The sequence below is a fragment of the Gallus gallus genome, chromosome 15 (assembly GCF_016699485.2).
Source record: "Gallus gallus isolate bGalGal1 chromosome 15, bGalGal1.mat.broiler.GRCg7b, whole genome shotgun sequence".
NCBI classification, from domain to species: Eukaryota; Metazoa; Chordata; class Aves; order Galliformes; family Phasianidae; genus Gallus; species Gallus gallus.
The window spans coordinates 8,428,014-8,448,736 of record NC_052546.1 but is presented as its reverse complement, the minus strand read 5'-3'; the positions used below and the strand labels follow the sequence as shown (position 1 = coordinate 8,448,736).

Genomic DNA, 20,723 nt, shown 5'->3' with positions numbered 1-20,723 from the left:
GAATACATCAGTACAGAACGGTGATGGCATTTATCCAGTATTGTGTATGGAGTTGCAGTTTGATGGAGGGGAGATAAAAAACAATTTTACATATGCTTTTTAATATGTTGAATTGGCTATGTCTGTTTGCTTCTGCTTACCAGTTTATACGCTTTACCCAAATGCATAAATCAAGGAGAAAGGAGACACAGACAGGATGATCTTAGAGGTCTTTTCCAATCTTAATGATTGTATGTATGTATAAACTGTTTTCGTGGTTTTTGGTTGGGTTTTTTGTTTGTTTGTTTATAATTGCCGCCCATTAAATGCAGTTCTGCTAGAGCTAAATAACATCCCATACATGTCCTAGCTGTTTGGAGATCTGTGTCCTGTAAACCATCATCACTTTGGCTCTTTGTGTTTCCTATCACACTATATGTATTTCAGCCATAGTTGGACCACTGCCTTGGATGGGCTCCTTCAGGGTCCAAAAGCAGGGCTGAAGGCAGATGCCACAGCAGCTTAGTGCTGTGCTGTGAGGCAAAAATGGAAGCACTAGCTCAAGCACAAGCAAGGCTGGTGCAGTTGCATACTTTCCTTTGTGAATGGGAAGCCACAGAGATGCTATTAGTCGTTATAGTTAATAACAATGCATGGACTATTCTAGGCTCTTAGTGTATACTGAAAGTTTGTTTTGCAGAGCTTAAGTGATGGAGTAGGCATTCAGGAAGTACAGAAGGAATACGATTTACAGCTTAGTAGTTACTAATTTATATCTGAATCAAATATTTGATCTCCTAAAAAGGAGAAATCCAAATAACCATTTAAGCCAGTTAAGTATATAATATGCCCTCTAAAGATGTTCCAACGCTTTTCATAATAAACCAGTGAATAAATACACCTGCTACATCATGCTACAGGGTTATCCATGACTTTAAACCTTTATTGAGAATGGCTTAATTACAAATAAAAATATATTTATGTATAAAATCCCTGCATGTAAAATACCCCCTCCTTTGCTATGGACAGCATGAAGGAAACAAAGTGACTGACCACACATTTTCAGAATGAGTGTTTTGATGGATGATCTTCCTATGGAAAACAATGTGCCAGAAAATGCAGGTGTTCTGGACGCTTGGCCAGCGAGTTTCTTTTTGACCTGAATTTGTGTCATTTAAATAGTCACCTTTTTGCCTTCCTTCTGCTTCTTCCTTGCATTTTCACCCCCCATGACCATATTCCATTTGGCTATTAGAGATCCTGTTGCAGTGAGCGGAGCTCTCATTTCATCTGTATTCACTTCAACAGCTTTGGTTCTACGTATTTTCAATTCTGTACATTTCAGACCACTTAGCATGCCCTTATGTTCATGTTTCATATATAAGCTTGAGATTCACATGTGGAAGCTAATGTCAGTTACACCTTTTGTAAGATTTTTTACTTTTTTGCTAACCAAGCCTGCTCTAAAAAAATAAATTCTGTGGCAGTTCAATGCTATTGAATGGACTACCTGAAGGAAAATGCCTGGGTTAAGAAAGTAAGTACTTTTATCAACCTGTAATTTACATAGCTGTTAATTATTAACATAGTTAATACAATCCCTCTAAGCCAAACATTGTGAATTTGAACATGGATATAAAATTTTCCAAGACCAGTAGCCATCTGCTGACTAATGCTGGAGGGATCAGAAGGCATTATCTACTGTAGGATTTGTACTCTGATCCTTTTCTGGGTTTCTACTAAGGTAGTGGCTCTGCTGCTCACAGATACATCTCAGTATTTATTCATTTTGCATGGACATTTTGCCAGAATGTAATCCAGCTTCACCCCTGATAAACAGGATCAGATACACTGAGTTTCTTATTGTGTACATTTTGTTCAGAACTTCTCAAAGCCTACTGCATTTTACACTTACATTGCTGTTTCTTAGCTTCTGTACAAAGGAGTGCTTTTGATATCATTATGCATACTTACTGCATGCTTTCCAGATACTTTACAGTAAGCAAGCAATGGTAGAAGATGGTTTCTCTTAGAAATTTTCTCATGCTGAAAGTATTTCCCCCACTAAATAACAACAGCCTTTTATTGTTATTACACACAGTTCCAAAACCTGAACAGTTCCTTTCCTAAAGCCATGCCAAAGGTGTGAGATCTCTGCCTTAAGTGCAAAACAAAACTTTGCCAGCTATACATGAATACTAACAATTTTACCTACCTGTCAGAAATTGTGATGGCCAAATCTGAAGTAGGTGGCTATTTCTACTCTTTTACAGTGCTCCTCAGCGCAGTCACTGAAGCCTGGTAATACATGACAGGATTATGAATGGGCTACTAACAATTTCACTTGAAAATGTTTGAACAGAACTCCCACTTAATCCAAGTGCAGCTGTAGTATAAGTTTTGGTTTTGTTTTTTCTTAGTATAGCAGTAAGAAGCTTGTATTCCCTGTATTCTTAATTGATTTAAGCTCTTCTGAGAAGCTCACTAAATGAACATAAATAGGAAAGTTTGGCTCAAAATATGATTCAGCATTTTAGTTACAATCCAGTCTCTCGTTATTTAAAATTTACACACAAAATGTGTAATTAGTGTGTGAATGGTTTCTGTATTTGCTTCATAAATGTATATATAGATTGGATGCATCAGAAAATTGCACATATGGGTGCCATAATGTCTAGAGGATTTTGCAAAGTGCAGTGAAGACTCGTAGGTCCAAATAAAATATCCTTACTTAAACTTTTGGGGTAATACAGAGCTCTAGACAGTCATCCGAAAATATTTAGCCAAAAGAGATGGAGTTTGCAGTGCAAGGGGACAATCTCAGTAACTGCTATTCAAAATTCAATCCAATGGTATTATAAATGCTAAAGCTGTGCAAGTTGAATTTTGTACATGGGAAGTTCCCTTGAGTAAATGTTTCGCTCCTATAATACTGATTAGCCAACAAGGCAATTCTATCACTTGAAGGTAAGGTGGTTTAACATCAGTATTTCTTTGTTTCATAATTCCATGCTGAACCTCAGATCCCTAGACTGAGGATGAAGATCAGCCCCTGATGCTTTGAAAGAGAGTGCAACAGGTATTGACCTTTTTTTTTTTCTGCTTTTGTTTAACTAAACCTATGCATCTATTACCAAGTGTTGAAGTTCATAAGTTTGGTGCTTTATTTCCTCATGTGTATGATTTGCAAATAAGCTCCAAGTGAACAGGCTTTGGGCCTGTGTTTCAAAACTGCTGTCAAATGTGCAGTGTTAAAAATGAGGGGAAAAAAAAACAAACCTATGACATACATTGCAAAATCAGATATTTCATCTGGAATAAAAAGGTAAATACAGCATTGCAATATAGTCCTATCAATGTCTATAAAGCCTCCCTTGTTTAAGATCCCACTGCAGTTCAGGAGGAAGGTCTCTGCAGGGGGTGTCCTGAGACAAGCAGCCAGCTGCCATGCAGGCTGCACCAGAAAGGACCAGAAGTAACAGCTGTGGGTGTCAGCTGTCTGTGTAGATAAACAGAATATCCTCATCTGTGCCATAACTTCTCCTGGCTTCTTCAAAGTTTCTGATGCTGGTGCAGCATGTCCCTATATAAAAGAGGAACAAAGTGTTAGGAAAAATTCAGAAGATGCCTGTGAGGGGCTCTTATTCTGGGTCTGGCAGACTCTACAGAGAAAAGTAACTAATATACTGACTAGATTGATCAGCTTATGTTGCAGCTTTACTCACTGAAGTTTATCTTCTCATCTCAAAGGCGTTGCTCACAGAAGTAATGCTGTGAATAGGTATTAAATTGGTCATCTTGCATCTCAGCACAAAGGTACAGTTCAGCACCTCTCAGACCCCTCTGAGTTTCCTAGAATGTGCATCTCAGTACCTCAAGTAAATCACAGAACAAATTGCTGCACTAATTTAATGAATGTAGCAAAGCCTATTCTGACAAACTGTTTAGTGATGCTTGAAATACGTGCACACTAAAATGGGAAGTCCATATTAGTGTGGCTTTGCATTATGGAAACGTTAGTGATGAGGTGGTTGTGAATTCACCCAAAAGGAGCAGGCTACTCACGGTCAGCGTAGGCAGGGTTGTTGTAGTAAATACTCCCTGAGGCTGTGTTGTAGCCACATAACACAATGAAATGGCCCTGGTAGTCAGGATTCCTGCAGAAGCACTTCTGTCCGATGGGTAGGAAGCAGCAGTATTTGACAGGACTTGAGCAAAGGTCACACAGCAATAAGACCGCATTCACTAGGACAATGGCTACATGACCTTGGGACAGGTGTTTCTGGATGTCTTGAACTGTTACTGTGCTGTGGGAAAAAAACAAACAAACAAACAAACAGGTTTTCAATGAAGTTAAAACCTCCAGGGTTTGCTACGGAGAAAGCCTGACCAAATTCAAGGTCTTTTGATCTCACTGCTGCTTCTAAAGTGCAGAGCAACAGCACTGGATTCTGCAGTACTAGAAGTATAAAGTCTGAACATATCACGTTTGGGAGAAGAATACTAAAGGAGCTGGCAACTTAGTAACTTGAGAGACTTGTGGGAAAATCTTAAGCGAAGTGTTCCATCCTGCCATTAGAACTTGATAGTGAAAGATTGTGTACTAACTTAATTACATGCCCAAATTGTCACAATTGTGTCTGGGAGAGGAGGGAGTCACATGCCCTCCTCTCCCAGACACAGAGGAGCTGGACTTCTTTTGAGGCTGTTTCTATAGCACCTCTTACAGAGAACAAGTATTAATGAAATATAACCTAAAATCTCATTTGTTAAAAGCTGTCCTTCACTGTGTATTCCGTATGCATTAGAACCCATCTCTTTGATGTGTTTCAGATGTAGGGCTGTGTGTTACACCTGACTGAACTCGTGCTTTTTAATCTTTCTAGTGTTGCTTCCTCCTCTTTGATGCCCCAAGCTCAGTACTGCAGAGGTAGATATTCACTCTGTCCCTGCCTGGTCAAGGACGTGATCCTTGAAAGCAAGATGGACTGACTGTCCCTTCTCTGTTGATGCAGCTTTAGTTAACAGGTGGTACCATACAGACTGTATATGTGAAAAAGGACACTTAACTATTCTGTTAATTAAAAGTTGGATTGCAGCATTCAAATAATGCCCTGGTACAGGCTGTCCTGTACCCTCTTTCCTTTTCTTAATCATTCACCCCACTTTGACAACACAGATCTAAATCCAGCTTCACTACAAGAAGGGATGCAACTCAAGCTAAACATGGACACTTAATTATTTCCCATCTAGAGTGTCACTGTCAGCTGTGTAACAGTTCTACAATTTTTTGTCTTCTCCTGGGTTTACAGTTCTTTCATTGAGGTTCCTTATTTCATCCTCCCCTTGGCAAAGGCTCATATGCCATCTTTTTCTTTGTGCTTCCGTCTAGCAACAGAGACCTATACTCTTTGCATAGCTCTAGGAGCAACAGGCTGTGTGTCCACATAGCCTTTTCCTTAATTCATATTACAGTGGTACTTAACAATGGCCAATTAAAGCACTGAAAGCACTCCCTATGAGACAATCTTAATGGAAAATCAAATTCAAAACGTAATAGTCAACTCCCGTCAGTGTTTTCAAATGACTCTGTCATCATTATTGCTCCTCAGACTTCACTGTTAAGTCTTTATGTCCATTCCTTCAAGACATTTAATAAAAAGACTAATTCACAAAAAGGCTGAAGGTTTCATTTCAGTCTGTCTCTCACCAGTTTAGCTGAGTGACTAACATGGGACCCAGAGTCTTCCAACAAGAAAGGAGAGAACAGTAAGCTTACCACTTCTCCACCAGCACCTTGGAGGCTTTGGCTTGTGCAAAGAGCTGATTCACTCGATTCTCTTCTGTGTCAAAGTGCTTCCTGTAAAATGACTGGAGACAGCAAAAGTTGTGAACTGGAATGATGTTCATCTTAGGTAATTCACCATTTACCATCTCTGCTAGCAAGGCCCTGCATATGTTTTTGATGAGGGGATAAAAGCTCTCTCTCCCTTAGTTCTCTGCTAATAAGATAAGAATTCTTGCTCTAAATTATCACTTTAATTTCATTCCTGGTCACTTACTGTTGTAATTTCCAAGCAGTGGCTATTCAGCTGCCGACATGAAGGAAGTCTCTCTGGTTTGTACTGGGCAGAAGGCTGCATCACAAAAGCTACTGCTGCTGTAGGTGCTCACTAGCAAACTTGGAAGAGGCCAAGCTCTCACAGACACAGAGGCTGAGCTGGTCTCTCACCTCTAGGGGTGGTTCCTCCGGGTCTGGGCTGAGTCATGGTGGTGGGGAAAGTTGGAAGCTAGCACTGCTGCTGCCCAGGCTGTGCCTGTCCTGTAGGCAGGTAGAGGGCTTCAGTCTCCAAGGCTGTTGAATAATCTGTAACTTGTTGTGAATGCTACATGAAAGCTTTTTTTAAGAAAAACCGAAAAACTTTATATTATGGAATCAAAGATGTAAACAAAGACAGGAACATAACTAGTTTCTGCTTTGGAACTGATCCATACCAGTTTGGGCAGCGGGCAAACCTCGTTTCCGGGAGCCATGGCTAACTGGCATTAAGACAGCAGAGGTATTTTAGCATGATGCACAGGGGTCCCTTTTAAAACTGCCTGCCATTTTCCAGAAGATAATACTAACCTGATTTTTATAGCCCTTGTCCACTCCAAGCGTCTGGGTGCAAAATTTATGCTTAACACCAAAGTGCCGCATTAGGTAGGCCAGGTCAATAGTCCAGATACTCTTTGTTAACCGGAGCTCTTGGATGGCTTTCTGAAATTCATCATTGTCCAAATGATCCAGGTACCTATGGTATTAGTACAGGTAGGGGAAGGGAAGCACAGATCTTAGGAGAAGCACAGTATGTGCTGTAGCCCAAACCTCCACATCCATGGGACAGAAAAACTGATACAATGGGCTTGGCTAAGAAATAACCATAAAACAACCCACAAATGAGCCACAAAGTTAAGGGAAGGAAGCAGAGAATACATAAATGGATTTATTTCTGACTTTTCTTATTGGAAATATGCAGGTATCTCAACTGCTTTATAGTGCTAGGAGTATACAGGATGCTGGACAATAGGTAAGCTATACTGAGCAAGTACAGAACTATCCTGAAGGGCTTACAATCTACATATACAAGGTTAATAGAGCAAATGCAGAAAGGAGCGTTAAAGACTAAAACCTGCTTCAAGCAACAGATGAATTTCAAAAGGAGGAACTGTAAAGGAAGTTGATAAATATTCAAAGGAAGCTTGCTTAGTCACTGGTGACACAAAAGGCAGTAGGGGGAGATGAAGTCTGAAGAAAGCTTGAGACGGGTTGCAAAGGGGTGGGGAAGGGCAGTTACAGAGTGTTCTCAAGGTCAAAACAAATGGAATTAAATGAAGGAAAAAAAAATTAAAATGTGGAATTGAGGAAGCAGGGCAAACAAGGTCAGATCGGCACAGTGAGAAGATTAATCTTGAATGCTGAGTTTTGGACAGACTGGTGTGGCAAAGAGGTTAAAGGGAATGAAGAGGCAGAGGTTACAGAAGTCAAGATGGGAATTACCAGCACACGGACTAACGTCTTGGCAGAAGGGATGGAGAGAAATGAAAATCTTCTCCTTCATATCTACTAAGTGGACATCTAAATAGGTATTTCTCCTGCACCTAAGCTCATGTTCCTCTGTGGAAGGAAAGAGGAGTTCAGCAGGACAGCTACAGGTTCAAAAAAAAAGAAAAAAAGACAAAAAAAAAAAAGAAAAAAGAAAAGAGATGGCAATATAGTGCATAGCTGTGACGTTGAAACAAGTCCTGGAACAAAAACCATTCACCCCACAGGCTGGGTGGGGGTTCAGCAGGACAGAGGCAGTACACTCAGAAACTAGGATAAACCTACCCATTGCATAATGATATAGAAAGGAATTATGTGACTTGCTGTGGTAAATACCAGTCTGAATTGTAACAACAGGAAAGAGGGATAACTTCTTATCAGCTTAAGCATGCCAAACTGCTTAATTGTTAGCTCAGTGCTGATCAATCAAAACAATTATTCAAAAGGTCTTATGTTTGTCTTAGCTTTTATTTTCCCTTTCTTCTGGATTGCTGTGCTAGGCCCTGGCAGCAGTAATTCTCCAAGGGTATTCAGGAATATGTGCTCTCGTAAGGCTAAGCAAAATTCACAGCTGCTCCAATATACCCCATCTCCCTGGACATTGCTTCCTGACACCCTCTCCCATGGGTTGGGATTCCCCACCCCTTCCAATGAAAACAGCACTTACTGTAGCACCATCCTGGAGCAGGCCAGCCCACAGTCCCAGTGGTACAGCTGCTGAATGATGGGCACTTTCAGCTGCACACATTCAACTGCAGTGAAAACACCCCATGTGAGTAAAACGTAAAAGCTGTCAGTCGTTATATGGGAATGTTTTTCTGTACTTCACCATTCCGAATCAGCTTGTTCTCAGCTCTGTATTCTATGCCACAAGAAATCATAGGTCAAATGGGTAGAAAACAGACACAACCATGATCTCTAGGCAGTGATTTCTAACAAGCCCTGTGCATGTCAGCCTCTTCTACTGCTATGTCTTTTTCCTTATTGTGAGTAATTTTTTAAGAAAAGACAGCTCACAGATGACACCATTTGGCCTTTCGTAAAAGGGCAACGGAAGAGGGACAAAACCCAACCTCTACCAAGAAGTTCTGCAATCCCAGCAATTCATCCCTCGTATTTCCTTCATAGGTGGTAGTGGTGGTTTCAGTTTCAGAAAAGCCCGGATTGCTTGATGGACTGAAGTGTTTCCACTTGGCATCGCAACTTCAAAGTCAATCCAAGTGAGTTAATCATAAAAGGCTTTTCTTAATGACTTTACCTTCGATCTGGAACAGACCCTTGGAAACCTCTGCTAACACAGAGTCAGCTACGCTTCCAGGTGGGGATAGAAAGCATTCAGCATCCCGGGGGCTGCTGTAGTTTCGATGCAGTTTTATTTGTAAAACTTTATGGATAACGTTTTGCAATTTTAAGCTGTTTTCTCACAGAGTTGTGGCTTACTGCAGCAACAAGCCAACGCAGTGCATTTTCTCAATCACGCCACTGGGTTTAATCATAACTTTGAAAGCTGGCACACCCATTGGTGTATTCAGTGTTTGTTAGCAATGTCGATTACACTTCAGCCTCACGAAGAAAAAACAGACCCCCAAATCCTGCTTGAAGCAGGTCTGTAAGCGTTGGCGGTGTGTTATGAGCCGGTCCCCTTTCTGTTACCATCCAGGGCCCTCTGACACCTCCACAACTCACTGAGGAGGTTCCTGTTCTCCATACGCGCTGGCTCCAAAGGTAACAGCCAGGCCCAGCGCTGCCCGGCTCCGATCCCCGCCCCCCGCAGAGCTGTCAGCTCTGTACGCCACGGCCCGACGCGCGGCTGTAAACAAGGCGGAGCACTCTCAGCTCTGCCAACTGCGGGCAGGCCGCCCCCGAGACGAGGCCCCGCGCTCCCCGGGCCGGAGCTGCACTGACCTGCCTGCGGAGGGGGCTCCCCCGGCTCCCGGGGGCTCCTCATGGCGGCGGCCGCCCGCTCACTGCCCGCCCCGCCGGGCCCAGGGCCGCGGCGTGCCCTGATGCGGCGCTGGCTCCTCCCGGCTGCGGAGGGGGCGGGCCCCGGGGCGGCCGCTCGGAGCTGGGAGGGAGGGAGCTGCCCCCGGGAGGGCCAAGAGTGCGGCGGAACCATCGTGCCGAGGCCCCGCGGCCCGGAGGGGTGGGAGCGGAAGGATCGGCGCCGTTGCACTTCCGCTTCCGGGGCGCGGTGCACGGCGGGAAGGCGGAGGCCATTAGGGTGGTGTGCGGCTCTGGGCGGTTGGCGGGAGGTGAGTGTTGGTGGGGATTCGTTGTGGGGGTTGGCTGTGTGCCCTCAGCTTCTTAGGGCGGTGGGCAGAGTCTCGAGCGCGGCGGCTGTGACCTGAGGGGGTGGGCTGCTCTCGGCCTTTTCACCGGGCCGGGCCTGGCCTGGCCTGGCCTGGCCTGGCGTTTGGGCAGGCCGAGGGCTGCGCGTGGAGGCCGCGCGGGGCCGTGTGTGGGGAGCGCTGCGTTTTCTCAGGCGGAGCACCGAGGGCGGCGGCTGTGCAGCAGTGTATGGTCAGAGCGGTGAGGCCTTTGTTCAAGAGGGAAAATCACTGCCTGTAGTCAAAGGCTAACTGCAAAACAACTCGTAGGTTGTTTCCTTTCTTTGCTTTTATTTTTATTCCTTATCCCAGGAGTAGAGCCGCAGCGCTGCAGCCATGTCGATCGGAGTGCCCATTAAGGTCCTGCACGAGGCAGAGGGCCACATTGTGACCTGTGAGACCAACACCGGAGAGGTGTACCGCGGGAAGCTCATTGAAGCTGAAGACAACATGAATTGTCAGGTGTGCAGCTCAGGATGGATAAAAAGAAGTTCGTCTCATCTGAGTTTGGAAATGGTCACACCCAGCTGACTGACAGCGTGATTTAAAGACCTTTGCTTTTAGTCTCAGGATAAATAAAACCCTTCTACTCTATGCACTTACAGTAATGAAGTGAATTCCAGATTACTAAGCGTGCCAAAGAGGACAGAATTGGGAATTCCTGTTCCTGGTTCTTAAGATTTTTCTCTGTGAACACCTTTTCTGCAGGAGTTCTTTGCTTATTGTCTCTCAGCTTAATAATAAAGAAACTCTGATTTATGAGCTTAGAGCTGTGCATAATGCAGATGACTTTATGGCATTGCAAGAGGCTTAATTTTGGTTGACTTCATGCAAGTCATAGTTGAAATCAAAATGTTTCCTTCATAGCTGGGACTAGTAAAACTTTATTAAAAATGTTTGAATAAGAAAACAAAACTAATAAAAGTAATTAAGCAAGTCGGGAGAAGGGGAAAATACTGAGCTTGCTTAAATTATAGCAGGCTTAAAAGTATGTTTAAATGGTCATAGATGCCTTGTATCACAACAACAGTTGAGAAGGCTGTATGCTTGACAGGGCTTTGAGTTTGCTACTTGAACCCTGGCTGCATATTCCACAAGCAAGAGTAGTGGGAGTCCGAAACTGTGTTTAAGACCTCTGAGACCACTGTCTGATCTTTACTTTCCAGATGTCCAACATAACAGTGACATACAGAGATGGACGAGTGGCGCAGCTTGAGCAGGTGTACATCAGAGGCAGCAAGATACGGTTTCTAATTTTACCAGATATGTTGAAGAACGCTCCTATGCTAAAGAGCATGAAGAATAAGAACCAGGGTTCTGGAGCTGGCCGAGGAAAAGCAGCTATTCTCAAAGCTCAGGGTGGGTACAATGTGTTTGTGGTCTGTTGTTTCCTCCTTGCCTTCCTGTTTTGCTGTACAGGAACTGGAATGCTTTCATCCCTGATGCTAAGCAAACATGAGTTGTAAGAAGCTGAATGAGTGATGGCAGTCAAGACTCAGACTGCCTGCTGCACAATACTGATACTGCAAATAGTTCAGGAACAGTAAGTGGCCTTGCTAGAGTTATATAAAACTTCACCTTTGGTTTTCTGCTAAATGTGGTTACTGGCTGTTTGGGCTGCCCAAGGAATGATCTAGGTGTTCTTAAGCTTTAAAAAAATATTGATACTTAACCTACTTTGAGTCAATAACCGTTAGCCATTCTGCAGTTCGTACTCATTTGTACCATTTTCATGCAAACAGTCTCATAACAAGGTTGAGAAATAATCATGGGCTGTGAAGCCCTTGGTTAGCTCTAGCAAATGCAGTAAGGATGTGTGCGGGAGTAACACCTGACAAAACATAGCGAGTTCTGTCACAAATTTCATGAAGAGCAGGAGTTCTTAAATCTCACTGGCTACAAGTTCATGCACATCAGAATGGGAACAAAGGTGTGTTAATATTTCATTGCTCTTAATGCATACTCTGTCTGTTTATGAACAGCAAAGTAGTGTAGCTGTTGGTTACAGTTGTTTTCACAGAAAACTTCTGCTTATTTTATCACTTCCCAAACCTCGTGTTATAGCTTAGCTTCCATGCTTCTAAGGAAGTGGCTGAGAGTTATTTATATTTGGTTTGTCAGTTGTTGAGATAAATACACTGCATCAAATTCATGCCATCCCTGATGTTTTCTTTCTTCAGTGGCTGCAAGAGGAAGAGGCCGTGGTATGGGTCGTGGCAACATCTTCCAGAAGCGAAGATAATTTTGGCCTTGACCAGTATGCTTTTTTTTATTAGAGGGGCTCTTAACTTGTCTACATATATGTTGGTAACTTCTGTCTAATAAATGTTTCTGACAAAGCCTTGTCTGCTGTTATATGACAGAACTCCTCTTAGACACACTAGAGTTCTGGCTTCTTTCTGTAGCTGGCAAATACATTGGAGGTTGGTTTCAAAGTGTGTTGTCTAGAAAACAGTGGACTTGATATCTGGATTTGACTTCTTTGTGGTTTTGTGTGATGCATTGAGTTTCAAAGATCATCTTGCTTGCTTCTTGTTCAGTACTGCTGTTACTCATCCTCTAAAGAATTAGAAGGCATTCTTGATGAAGAATTTTTAAATGTTGTTTTAAAGTTGTGTTAGCATTTCCATTTACAGAACAAACAGCCAAACTGAAGCAGCTTCTAGAGAAGCTTCATATGGATCTATAATAAATACAGGTCCATCTTCAAAGCTGTATATTAAGCTTGTATTCTTGTATTTCTTATTTCTCCCTTTGGATGCAGCAAAAACTTATCATTAGGAGCACACAACTAATATTTAGTAGACAGACCATTTTAGCCTGAGTCTGTACTTGCCTGGGGTGATGTGATTCTGGCTATATTGGCAGTTACTTGTTATTTACCATTGCCTGGGCAGAGAAGCCTGAATATGGAAGAAAAAAAACCAATTTTCAAGCATTGATTTGAAATGTTTCTTATGAATCTAAAAGATGTCTAGGAAAAGTCACAGAAATGGTTATCTATTATGTAGGCTGGCCTTTTGAACAGAACTTAGATCTGACTTTAGCTTTTGTTAACGTCTATACACAATCACATAGTTCACAAGCTCATCTGTAGGAGGCCAAATTTAGTTGTAGCTTTAGCTTATTTTTGCTTGAAGTACCACGTAGCTGTCTTACTGACATTAATGGTTGAAATATTTAATTTGAACTCTCCTGTACCTAATTGTACACTTCCATACAGTCATCAGTCTATACATGTATGAATGAGTCCTGCTTTTCTGCTCTGCTGTATAAAGACCCCCTGTGTGCAGACATGGAAGTTGAACTAATGTACTCATTTGTTGAATTGTCTGTAAATAAAGCAGTGTTTGATTAGCAGGGGCTTTCTAGTAAGCTATGCTTTTTTGGGTGGGTTAGTAGTGGTCCTAAATATTTGCATTAGGAACATCTGTAAAATGTGTTTGTGGTGTGCTTGGGCTTAATTATAGAGATGTTATTGCCTTCTTGTGCCTACGTGAGGAACCTGTCCAAAGGACAAGTTGGTTTTCACAAAAGACTGCTTTAAAACATTGCATGTGAGCCATATTCATATTCAAGCGAGCACCTGAAGGGATTTGGTAGTGATGTTTATCACTTTCTTGTGGGAATGTGTCCCTTGAATCTGCAGTCACTCAGAAGAGACCCCTGGCTGACACCGAGTGATCAGTCCGTTCCTAATGCAAAGTACTGGCAGGTAAAACTGCAGTGCTCTGTCTGCAGAGTGCAGCCTTTCTAATAGCTAGTTGAAAGAGTTGTTTGTGGAACTCAATCAGCTTAGTTCCAGCTCTTACGTGGGAGAGAGGACATCTGTTATTTTCACAGGATTTCCTTCCCGTGCCTACGTAAATGCTACTCAATTTTGCAAGACTGTTCTGAGAAGGATCATCTGAAAATCAAAGCTGATGCCCATGTTGAATTTATTTTTTTACCAGGCTGATGTTCTTTAGCACAAAAGAATTCCATCCTGTTGCTGTGCCAGGAGCCTCATCATAAAAATTTAACTTTGCTTGTGGTAGTCCTACTAATTAACACCTGGGTTCTCTGGGAATGGGTCGGTAGGTAAGACTGGGTGTGTTCTGTTGACAGCCACTACCTTCACTTGCCTCAGGTATTGCAATCTGGCAACATCTGTTTCACTAGCAGAAAGGATTACACCTACGTGCCTCCTCCTTGCTGTGTTAATTGGTTTTTATCCCTTTTAATACATCAGATTTGTGTTGCTAACCTCGTCTGAGATTTTCTCCACTGGAGTTGCTTTTCTGTCACCAGCTAAAATAGGGATGGCACAGTATGATATTTTCTGTGTAACTTGAGGCAAGTATCTGCTGCAAGATTTTATTGGATGCTTCTTTGGCAGCTGGAACTGCTTTCTCTTCCCAAAGCAACATCCTGATTTCAGGATTTCAGAAAGAAAAAGAACGCTCTGCAGTAGGTTTAACTGACAGAACAAGCTCTGTAGTGTATCTGCCTGAAGAACCTTATACTCCTATCAGTATCTGTCACCCTTTATATCTGTGGCTGTCTGTTGAACACAAAAGACTTTTCTTCCCCCCAGTAGCATTGCCTTAGCTTTCAATCATTACTTATAACACTTAACAGCTCTAATCCACATCAGTGTTGAAGAAGATATTGGATTTTGTGTAAACAAAAATCTTTGTATGATGAAATCAAGTTGAGGCTGAGCCTGGGATGAAATGCTCACATTGTTCAGAAAGAAAGAAAGTGGGAATTAATGTTACAATGTTTGAAGCTTTGTAGGTAGGAGCAAAAGTCAAGACAGGCATCACTTAGCAACGTCTCATTGATGTCACTGCTTATAATTTGACTACATTAACAAATATGCTGGATTGTTACAGGCTGCTCTGAAGATCGTGTGTGTTCTTATACTGCGATAAATCCATATTTCATACTAACAAATGATATCTCATCCACTAGATGGCTCTGTTGGTAATGAAATATGGGAAACCAGAACCCTCTGGAAGGAAAAAATGTAATGAACATAACTTCTGGTGTAAACTCCATCAGCACAGTGCTCTTAAAAGCTCTAGCATGAAAATACTGAGCTTATTTTCTTTTCTCTTCAGTGCTTCCCTGAGTGCTGGCTTCATAGTCACCCAGGTTATTTTGGTTTGGTTCTGTGTTTCCTTCACACTTGGCTAACTAGGTATGTGCACTTTGGTAGGTGGTACAGAGTCCAATTCAAGTCATCTGTTTCTCTGGGATGGTGGATGCTGGGGATAGATATGGACTGTTACTGGGCTGAGGCCTTGACGTGAATTTATCCCTTTGATTTAATCAGTGTAGATGCCTTTGAAGTACTCACGTGGGACAGAGAAGCTACACTGCTGCCAGGTAGAAGTTCACCTGTTGTTCCCAAGTGAAAATTGAGATTGTACTCCTGTACAAAAACAGAGAACACTGATAATAGCAGCAAAGAGTTGAACGGTTGGAGAAGGTAATCATTTGAAGAAATAGCTTTGCACTGTGGGACTTTTCCTCACTCACCAGATGCTTTCATCCCTCACATGTGCCCTTCTCCTCTCCAGGTGTGTCTAAATTCCATTTGATCCCAAAGCTATACTTGGCTTCCCTTCATTTTCTAAGGAAACTCTGCAAAATATGTCTGAGAGGTATTGTGTCATGAATGAGAGACTGAGAAGGGATGTTCTGTAAATGAGATAAACGGCAAGCTGTAGTTTCTCTTCTTTCAGTCTGATTACATGCCACATTGTAAGAGCCCCATTCTCTAGGGTAACAAAACTTGTTTAATACTGCCTCTCAGAACTGTGGGAGAAGCAGCAGCCTCTTAATCTCTTCCCTGTGCCAGTGAAAGGGTGCAGCAAAGGGATGTGACCCCTAGATGTCCAATGCCTGCCAGAAGACCTCTTCTAGAAGGGCTGAATGGAGTAGAAGATGTGAATTTCTGGTGCTGGTAGCCTGGGTAACTCTACTGTCTTTATCTCATTGCTACTTAAAGCTTCATAGTGAGCTTTCATTAAAGTAGAGGTGTCCAATTTTTTTTTTGGCATTGTAATGTGAAAAAGGTTGGAAGGTTCTCATCCCAGCGGAGCAATGATTTGGTAATTCAGCAAAGATGGAGTTCTGCAAACAAGTATCAAGAATTTGGTTGCTCGTTTCTCAACCCTGGGCTAAAATGGAGAAAGGGTTCTTCCCGAGTTCTTTGATGCTTCTATGCTCACAAAAGCAAAAAATAAGATCTGGATTTGTGCATTTTTGCATTTCAGCTGATTTCACACGGTGAGGGCTGGTCCTTCCCCTTTCAGTAGGTTAGATAATGCTAACCTGATGGGGCCATTCTGCTCTCTGTGTCTCTTTGGGAGGAAATATAGATCCACTGCACTGAAAACCTTGAGCTGCTTTGCCTTGAATTGCCTTGAAACAGATTGTGCTGTGTGTGCTGTAGATTGCTTTGCAAGTAAGGTGATATTTTCCCCACCTCCTAATCTGCTCATGGATAGATCACACCTGTGGATAGAAGGGCTACCGTATGATTACAGCACGCTGGTGTCTGAGCTGCCAAAGCTACACTTGTCTGCAAATATACAGCCAGATCAAGTTGCATTTTAACTGCTTCAGGCGTCCTGTTTTTGCCTGGTCCTGTAATAATGCTTTCTTACAGTGTCCAGAATACTTTAGAGGTAAACAAACAGGGAAATGCTGCCTTCCTCTACTCATTCTAGCTGTTCTTCAAAGACTAGAGTGTAGAATTATTGAACTCCGTGTGGAGACTGGTGTACTATATGGCCAGGAAGTTTGAGGTGTTTTTACTCCCCCCTAATTTAGACTTTTAATGGGAAAAGTATTTTGGTTTTGTGTGTGAATCGGTTGTTCCTATTAGGCTATTATTCCTGGCATGGGGCTAGTCATTGCATAAGCAAGCATTGTGCAGTCCCCTGCTGCTCAGCAGAGACTGTCAAATAGGAGCCTATGAAAAGTGGAGGTCTTCCAGCATCATTAATTCAGGGGAGAGAGTTGTAGCCCTGGCAAGGAAACAGACTGTATCCAGAAGATGTGTAGTTATGCTGGGAGAAATGAAAAGAATGGCAGAAAAAAGCACTACTATTGTAGGGGTTTTTTTGGTTGGTTGGTGTTTTTTTTTTGCCTGGAGACTGAAAATCTGTTTTCTGGTAGGGGGCTTGCTCTGTTTCCAGTTCAGTGGAGAGATGTTACTGTGTCCACTCCACAACAAGCAGTGGTTTGCTCTGAAGCAAAACTGCTTACGATTTGACCCACAGTGCTAAAATGTTGATGGAGAGTGGAACAGAGAACAGTGGGAATGTCAACAGCTCTGGGCTGCAAGGGGAGGCAAAGGGAATGCCTGAATCTGTGGGGAGACGGCGTGGTTTGTGAAAGTGGCCCTTTAGCTTCTTCATGGTTCCATGCTGTGAAGTGCCTGACCACACACAGGCTTTCATGTTGTTGTTATGTTGTTTTTGTTGCTTTGTTTTTTTTTTTTTAAGCAAAACTGTTACAGGCAATAAAGAGACTGTCACCTTGCATTTCACAAGGGGAGATGGAGATCCAAGCGCAGAGAGGTTCAGTGTCCCTGGATCTCAGGGACAAAGTGTGCAGAGGCCCACTGAATGCTCTGACTGCTGGATTATCCCTACAAGGTGCATCTCCAGAACTCTAATGCAGAAGTGATGGTCTCTGAACACTCTTGCATCAGTCTGCTATTGAACTGTAAGCTGCTCCATAGTGCTTACTGGACTTGACACTTCTCAGGATATTCAGGTTGCTCTGCCTGTATTCTGAAGGCTTATAGCTAGGTTGCTGGTCAAGACAACCATATTTCTTGCCTCGCAAGGTAGGTAAATCACTGATCAAATATTCTTGGATACTGTGCTGAGAGCACCTTGCAGTTTGCTTTGTCCAGGTACAAACAGAGATGATGATTAGAAGACTATTCTTATTCATAACCCTCCTTTCAAGAGATTTGGTTCTGTTTCCTGGGGGGGAAGGAAGCCTCTTTCTCCGCCCCACTGGGCAGAAGAGAACAGACCTCAGCAACAGAAATGTGCATTGGCTTTGTTTTCCTATTTTGAATGTGTGAATGCAATTAACATCTGTAATAATCAAGGAACAGATTTGTTGTTTCTGGTAGGAGCCACCAGGGCTGTGTATTTGGGCTTTTTGAGGAGAGGGAAGGTCCGGGGGGGCTGGCAGTACTGCTGGCCCTCAGCAGACACACTGTGCAGCTGAGAATGTGACAATGCATAAACTCGTGTGGTGGCATTTTGAGTTGCTCACTGACGTTTTTACAGCCCTCTAAAATCTGAAGTAGATGGCAAGATGAATAGGCTTTTGTTTTAGCTTTTTTCTTCCTCTGACTTCCTCCACCTGAGGGACAGAAATGAACTGTGGAGACTTTGACTCTTCTGTAACTAAAAAAAAGGCATTGCTGTTCGCTGCTTCACAATTGAATAAACTCCTTTCTACATCTCAAATATCTCTAAAATAGCTCTACAACAGGCTTATTTTTTTTTTTTTTGCCTCCTTCACAGAGCTCAGTTATCAGCCAATATCAAAGCTCTTTGAAGAGCACTGTAAAAAGCTGCCCCTCAGAGGCCCCTCCAGAGCCAGGGAGGAGTGCATCATCTTGGCTGCAGCCCTCACCTTTTGCTTTTGAGGACAGCTTGGCTGCTGCTCTGTGGTTTGGGGAAAGCGAGAGTGAATGCACGCAGAGGAAATGCTGCTTTCTCCTTTTCTCTGGGTATTCGTTAGGATGAGCTCCCTTTGTTTTACCTTCTTGCTGCAAACTTTTTCTAGTTAATAAGCCCCATTTGACACAGAGTAAGTGGGTGAAGCTCTAGGGAGCTCATTAGAGGTATTCATATCAGAATTTGACTGCGAATACACGAAGTCTAATCCTAACCCTAGGCTGAGATTTGTGTCGCAGGATGTGCTGAAGCCTCTGGCTAGGGCTGTGCGCAGGGAGGGCTCTGGCAGCCCTCACTTCTCTCTTTGCTTTCAGTGTTTCCACTGCCTCTATTTCAGACACGGATGCAGCCAGCCCTACCCCTGTGCTGATGCTGAAACTAGAATGGCAAAACACCTACCCTGTTTTCTCTGCAGTGGGTCAATGTGCTTAGAGAGAGGCTGTGTGTGCGAGGCCTGGGTTTGTTTCTGCTTGGTGAGGGATGGCAGGAACAGCAGATAAGAGCCTGGTTTGCACAGGGCAATCCTCCACAAAATACTCCATATCAGAGGTGAGGGATGGACGTGGCCAGGGCTGAGACCCAGAGGAGGGCAGCTTGCTGCTGGAGACCCAGCATCTGGGGGTCTGGTGGCATGTCAGAATCATTCCTTGGTATCCTCCATCTCATTGCCTTTCAACTGTAGCTTTTGAAAAACAAAACCATCTGCCCAAAAAAGTTGGTAAAATGTGCAGTTGGTTCTGACACCAGCACATACATCCTCTCTAGCCCTGTCTGCTAGTTCCAGCCAGGGTTCCTGGGCTGGGCCCTGCTAATCCTGGAGTTATCTCTGCTGAGTGAACCTGGGGCTCTGCAGAATAAAGGAAGAGGTTATCAGTTGCAAGAGAGTTCAAATAAAGGCATGCACACCAAACTTGGCTCTACAAACCAAAAGACTTCGGGAGCAAGAACAAAGCTCCACTCAGCTGTCTGACGTGGAGACCCATGGGCTGCTGCTGGTACAGGGAAATGGTTTTTTCTGTGGCTACATTCATGCTTATTGAGACTCATTATGTTTCACAGGAGTTGTGCTTATTGAATGAAACCTGTGTAGTTGCTAGATAGCTTTCCTAATGCTTCCCATCGTTGTAACCAACCTGGGCATATTGCCTCAAAAAATGGGCAGGGAGGAATAATCCTCACTAAGTGCAGGAAGTATCTGCTGGTGGACAGGATGATCTGTCTCTAAAGGCAAATGCTGAAGGCTCTTTTGCTTGCTTTCGTAAGAGGAAACAATGTGAACTTTGGTAAAGTTGTCAGCAACTGTCCTCTAAGGAGCCTGTCAGGCTTCCCAAAGAGTGCAAACTCTGTTACTGTCCGAGCACTCATCATGAGAAGTGAATTATAGATTGAAAAAAGAGCTTAGTCAGCGAGGGAAGGAAAGCCCTTGACAGATTCTGAAGTGTTTGAAATCAAACTAGGTCAGACAAGCCCATGCTTCCAGCTGTGTTTGCATCCTCACCTCGACAAAACAATTTCAGTTACTGGATGGAGTCGCAGGGAGGCAGGAGGCTCATGATGGCCCCTCTGCTGAGCATCTCGCTACCTGGAGCATCCTAAGGTAATTACTCTGTGTTTTGAAGTCAGTGCTGGTATAAAATAAAGGGTAAGGGAGTGAGGAAGGTGTTGACCAGCAAGGGAAGGAGGGAGCAAGGGTATTTCTGATTGAGACACTGAAAAGTTTTGGTCTATTCTTTCTCCTTCTGCCATCTGGCACCAGTGGCCTTATTTACCTCTGGTGCTGCTCAGTGTCCCCACATTTGAGCAAGGCTGTGGCTGGGCTTTGTAGGCTGCCTGCCTGACCCTGTGCAGAGCCCCAGCTGACTGCTCACTGCACGTGGCTGTCTCCCTTGGCCCTGAGAATGTGCAGGAGGCTGCTGGGCCGGGTAGGAAATTCCTGACTGTTTGCATCCTGCGTGGAGAGGGTGGGAGGCTGCCAACCTGTGAAATGACAGAGGTTGGCCTGGTGCATGAGATTGGTAATGAGGTGTGTGCTGCTTTGCACAGTTGAAGTTACAGCCCAGCAGCAGCAAGTACAGTGCTGAGGAGAGTATTCAGCATGGCAGGGGTCCGTCTCTCCTGCTGTGCTATCTA

At 43.4% G+C, this 20,723-nt stretch overlaps 3 protein-coding genes across 7 annotated transcripts in view; 2 read left to right on the top strand and 1 right to left on the bottom strand.

Annotated features, from left to right (window-relative positions):
- Window positions 1-894: 894 nt before the first annotated feature.
- GUCD1 (guanylyl cyclase domain containing 1) lies at window positions 895-9,728 on the bottom strand. Its single transcript, XM_415241.8, has 6 exons — window positions 9,470-9,728; window positions 8,232-8,316; window positions 6,608-6,773; window positions 5,759-5,850; window positions 4,045-4,286; window positions 895-3,562 (listed from the first exon to the last, which is right to left on the bottom strand). The coding sequence occupies exons 1-6, from the start codon at window positions 9,678-9,680 to the stop codon at window positions 3,471-3,473; spliced, it is 888 nt and encodes a 295-aa protein (XP_415241.5). The 5' UTR covers window positions 9,681-9,728; the 3' UTR covers window positions 895-3,470.
- On the top strand, window positions 8,716-13,251 carry SNRPD3 (small nuclear ribonucleoprotein D3 polypeptide). Of its 4 annotated transcripts, none has more exons than NM_001396377.1 (4): window positions 8,716-8,784; window positions 10,204-10,353; window positions 11,058-11,250; window positions 12,072-13,251. In NM_001396377.1, exons 2-4 carry the CDS (start codon window positions 10,228-10,230, stop codon window positions 12,131-12,133), a joined length of 381 nt encoding a protein of 126 aa, NP_001383306.1. In that variant the 5' UTR covers window positions 8,716-8,784; window positions 10,204-10,227; the 3' UTR covers window positions 12,134-13,251. The 4 variants fall into 4 exon arrangements, with proteins under 4 accessions (NP_001383306.1, NP_001383305.1, NP_001007839.1 ...); NM_001396376.1 differs by lacking the exon at window positions 8,716-8,784 and adding an exon at window positions 9,749-9,816 and having other exon boundaries at window positions 10,210-10,353; NM_001007838.2 differs by lacking the exon at window positions 8,716-8,784 and adding an exon at window positions 9,749-9,816.
- Window positions 12,709-20,723, top strand: part of GGT2 (gamma-glutamyltransferase 2) — a 53,121-nt gene continuing 45,106 nt past the window's right edge. For both annotated transcript variants that reach the window (XM_046901324.1, XM_046901325.1), the window contains exon 1: window positions 12,709-20,190. The gene's annotated coding sequence lies outside the window, so the exon portion shown is untranslated. The remainder of the gene's footprint in view (window positions 20,191-20,723) is intronic.